General features: G+C 37.6%; 1 protein-coding gene across 1 annotated transcript; it reads right to left on the bottom strand.

Moving 5' to 3' along the window:
* Positions 1-2,005: 2,005 nt before the first annotated feature.
* LOC106761059 (protein FAR-RED IMPAIRED RESPONSE 1-like) lies at positions 2,006-3,178 on the bottom strand. The gene is made up of 3 exons (XM_014644549.1): positions 2,845-3,178; positions 2,252-2,730; positions 2,006-2,158 (listed from the first exon to the last, which is right to left on the bottom strand). Exons 1-3 carry the CDS (start codon positions 3,176-3,178, stop codon positions 2,006-2,008), a joined length of 966 nt encoding a protein of 321 aa, XP_014500035.1.
* Between the last annotated feature and the right edge of the window lie 1,564 nt (positions 3,179-4,742).

The following is a 4,742-nucleotide window of genomic DNA, read 5'->3' as shown; positions in this document are numbered from 1 at the left end:
GTGAAACTGGTGTTTGTAAACGATTACAGGGCCCTGTAATCGATTACACGAATCATATCAGGGATTTGGACATCCTGTTCAACATAAGGAGCCACCAGAGTCCAAATGGGAGACCAGAGTGTGATTTTAGATTCATATCTGTCTTCATTGACTGAGTTTTTTTTCCTTTATTTGTAGATGGTTATATATTTGCTAAAAATAATTGGCGAAACAAGCTTAACTTATTTTGTAGTTCGTTGTATTTATGTGAAGTATAATAAGCGCACGATTAATTAGTTACTTCATTTGTTGTTGTTTGTGTGTACGTCAAATAAAACACTTGAACATTCAAACAACATGTATAAGTAAACTTTGAAATTGCGTTACTGAAATTGAAGTAATGAAAACAGTACAATATTCAACTACAAGTTCCAAAAGGAAGGCAATACATATGAAGACCAAATTCAAACTACGAAGTAAAATGATAAAATAGTGTTTGTGTGGGATGTTGCTGCATTCGGTTCTGAATGTTTCCAACTCGTGCCTCTTGGTTCTGAATATTGTCAAGTCTTGCTTCTAGGCCGTCCAATCTTGTACCAACGTAGGTCTTCAGTTGGTCAATGCGTTGAATGACATCATCAAGTGTTGTAGAAGAACTTGGTTGATCATTTCGCTGCACTTGTCCGNGTTCACTTTGTTGGTTGTCTACGTCGTCTTTGTGTACCCATATTCCATGTACGTTTTGGACATAACCAAAGGATGCAATTTTGTCACATCCCACCTTTTGTTTATCCATTATATTTGTCATAGGATCAGAACCAATAGGCATGTTAAAGTGTTCCAACAACAGAGTTACCAAATGAGGATAAGGCAGCCTTTCGTTGTCAGATAAAGCCCTTTTCATCCTATTGTGGACAACATGTCCTCAGTTAATCTGCTTTGAATTCAAAAGGGCCCATAACAACAAAATATCCTCGTTGGATGCCTGACCAATATTTGAGTAACGTGGAATTAATATCCTGGTTAGGACATAATGCAGTATCCTTGGCTGTACCTTCAAACCCCCTGCAGTTATTCGAGCACTCAAGTGTGCTTTGTCATTACAAACAAGTTTCCTTGCAGTTATGGGATTGTACTCTTCTTTCCAATCATCAACTAGTCGTCGTTCGTAATGAACTCCGGTACATGGGAGGGAGGTGAGTTGTTGAAAAAGACTAGGCCTCACTCGAATTTTAACACCTTTTACTTCGCTTCGAATAACTCTCGTTTCAGAAATATTCATGTTCGTGTAAAAAACTTTAACTAATTGGGGGTAAAAAGGTTTTCTAAGAGAAAAAAATTCGCTAAGACCTGCATCTCGCAAAATGTCGTAGAAATCAAAATTGCTTACCTCAAAGTAGTCTTCATCCAGGTATTTGCTTTCCAATATGTGTCGATTGAGAAAATGAAAAGTAAATTTCTCATACTGTGTAGGGGAAGAGAACAATTCCTGTCCTGCTGGTTGAGGGGATGGTGGTGGAGATGGGGGTGGGGTTGGTGTTGGACTTCGACGGCGATGTTGAGGACGTGAAGAAGCTCCCCTCTGTTTCTTCCTTGCACGCTCAGCCATGGATGGAGAAACTGCTGCCAGTGGACGACCACAACTTCACGAAAAAGGTTAGTTTACTTTAAAACTTGGAGGGGTGGGAAGTTAAACCTAAAGTGGGGAACGTGGGCAGTTCAAGCATTAAGTTGGTATTTAAATGAACCCAACACAGTTCGTAATCGATTACATAAATTTGGTAATCGATTACAACACATATTTGCAGAATATAAAGTGCATTTAAACAATCATGCAGGGCCTGCCATGTATCACAACCTATGAATTTATTACTTAAACTTACTTTCACGTGTTTTTCACATTTGATAATGAAATTTCTCTTCAACAAAATGTTAATATTTTTTTTTTAAGTTAGATTGCCATGGACATTGACAAGACTACAAACATTATATTCATACCAAATTTAATAACAAGTACTTATATACATCAAAGTTTGTTATTATCAAAAGTGTTATGCACACCAGATAACAAAGACATAAATCCAGATGGCGCCATTGCGGATTGGTCTAAAAATTGGTAACTTTGGGATGCAACTCGAATGACCTCAGCACTTTGTACAACATCAGGTACTGTAGATTCCTAAATAATTGAAATACGAATTAGAAGACAGATAACAATTAACACAAGTCTATGCAAATATCACACAAGATAATAACAAGAAGAGTCGTCTACCAATGGTGTGGATGACTTCTTTGCTGAAGATGGTTTTCTTTTTGTTGTTCTTTTCTCGACGGTTGACTTCAACCTNTTTGTGCNTGGTNTCCCTTTTCGCTTAACTGTTAATGGACTGCGCACAAAAACATCATCATTTCCCCGCTCAGTCTCAGGTGTTGGAGTGTTTANAGGATTTTCATATCTTAGTTCATCACCATCAGTTATGATTTTAGTAGCCATGGATGAACTGCATCCATATTTATGTCCAAGTACATCAAGATCTTTTTCCAAGTGATTAGAAACATGTTCAGACTCACAAGCGACCTCCGCTATTTCAAAAAAATTTTTACACAAAACCTGGTATCTTTGCACCGTAGGTTGAAGCTTAGAGGTATTATAGGATGCTCTAATCATGATGTGTCTTCTACGAATATTCTTACTCCAACGCCAAAGGACGTATTTGGATGGCACATTGCAAACATCTTCTTGACCAAATACTAAAAGAGAATGTCGACAAATAATGCCTCTAAATTCAAATAAGTGACAAGAACAACTGGTATTGTGAGTAAGTGGATCAAATTCAACTGTATAAAATTTATCTGCACACTTACCCTCAAACATTCGCTCCTCTTTTATTGTGTAAGTATTCATAAGGTTGTCTTTTACAGTGTTTTTTATAAAGCAATTCATCCGACATCGAAATTCTGTTTGGACTTCCTCAAACTTTTCATGTGTATACTCTAATTGAAATTGTCTTTCTATCGGTGATTGGGACCCACAACCAATCGTGGTGTATAGGGAGGAGAAGTCAGCTTGTGTTTCTTTTTGTGCCTTAGCCCTAAGTGCATTGTCAAATTGAACCACAAACTGATGTAGTGTGGTGCTTGAATCTATAAATCCATCAAAGAAGGCATTCATACCCTCACTTCTTTGTGTTGTTGACATACCTGCCCAAAATTGACTCCTTAAATAACATGGAACCCATTTCATTCTTTCCTCATAAAGATTACTTAATCAATCATTCCCTTCCAATCCGTGCTTTGTAAGAAGTTCTTCCCATCCAATCTCAAACTCGCTTGGCGACCCACAGTCATAGATGAGCGCATGTATATCCGCTTTAATGGAAACGTAATTTTTGTAGCTTTGAAATTTTTCAGGCAACTTCTTCATTGTGTGCCATAGACACCATCTGTCTATGGTATTTGGGAAAACCTCTTCAATGGCATTCGCCATTGCCCTGCATTGATCCGTTATAATGGCTATTGAGGCCTTATTTCCCATGCATCTCAACCAAGATTCAAACAACCACACAAAGGATGCAATGTCTTCGGAAGAAAGCAATCCACATCCAAGTAAAATTGAGTGACCATGATGGTTAANGCCTACAAATGGCGCAAAGGGCATGTCATACTTATTTGTCAAGTAAGTGGTGTCAAACGACACAACATCACCAAATTCTTCACAAGCTGTTATACTTCTTCTGTCTGCCCAAAACACACTACATAATATATTCCCTTCACCAATGCAATATCGTAGAAGAAGTCGTTGTTCAATGCTTTCATGGATGAAAAGTGTTTTAGAAGGGCTTGACCATCACCGTCCTTACATAAAGATCTTCTGTGTTGCACAATGTAATTTCGTGAATCACATTCCACGAAATCCATATTCTCAAATCCACCAACATCACTAACAATGCTAAGGAAACTCTTATTAATGCGAACGCCTATCATTCACTTGCAATGTATGCTTAGCTTGCATGCTAATTTTTCTATTCCCAGGAATCAACTTAGATGTATTAGGGCATAGTTCATGATTGTGATCTAACACGACGCTCTTTATAACCCAATAACTGTCTTTCCTTCCAATGGTAATGCTAACTGGACATTGATTTGTTTGACTTGCATGTGTTTTCACCTCTGGTTTAATGGAAGACACATATTTGCCTTCTCTAGAACAAACTAATCGCAAATATTACACATTATTGTCGTTATCCTTCTTTGATGATCTTGTCCTTACAGCAAAACCACATGTAATGGCGTAATTTGTGTAGAATTTTTTGGCATCTTCTAGTGATTCAAAACACATATTTATCCTAGGTTCGTTGTCTATAAATATTTCATTAGGCTCAGCACCATGTTCATAGCATTGAGGCACGTCTTTCTCATGACTTGTGCTTGTAGTCGTCATACTTAGCACACATAAGTCTGATCAAAAAGAAAACTATAACAAATTTGGTTACAAAATTCGAAACGTGTTCAATGAAATATGATTAACATTCGTATCTAACACCCCAAGTAAATAACGGGTCCCTAATATTAAAGAAGATAGAATGAAATTAATTGTCATCTTAAATGAGAGAAAGACATTAATACCTACGAAGTGGCTTAAAGGAAGTTGTTGTGGCCCTCACTGGCCAACTACAGAGCGTATGTCCTTAAATGAGGTTGCACCATACTTCACCAAACTCCACACCTGGGCCATAAACACTATGCCTTCATTGAAGAGAGTT

Source organism: Vigna radiata, chromosome 1 (assembly GCF_000741045.1).
Source record: "Vigna radiata var. radiata cultivar VC1973A chromosome 1, Vradiata_ver6, whole genome shotgun sequence".
NCBI lineage: Eukaryota > Viridiplantae > Streptophyta > Magnoliopsida > Fabales > Fabaceae > Vigna > Vigna radiata.
Note: the sequence above shows the minus strand (reverse complement) of the source record. Positions and strands in the feature narration are given on the sequence as shown.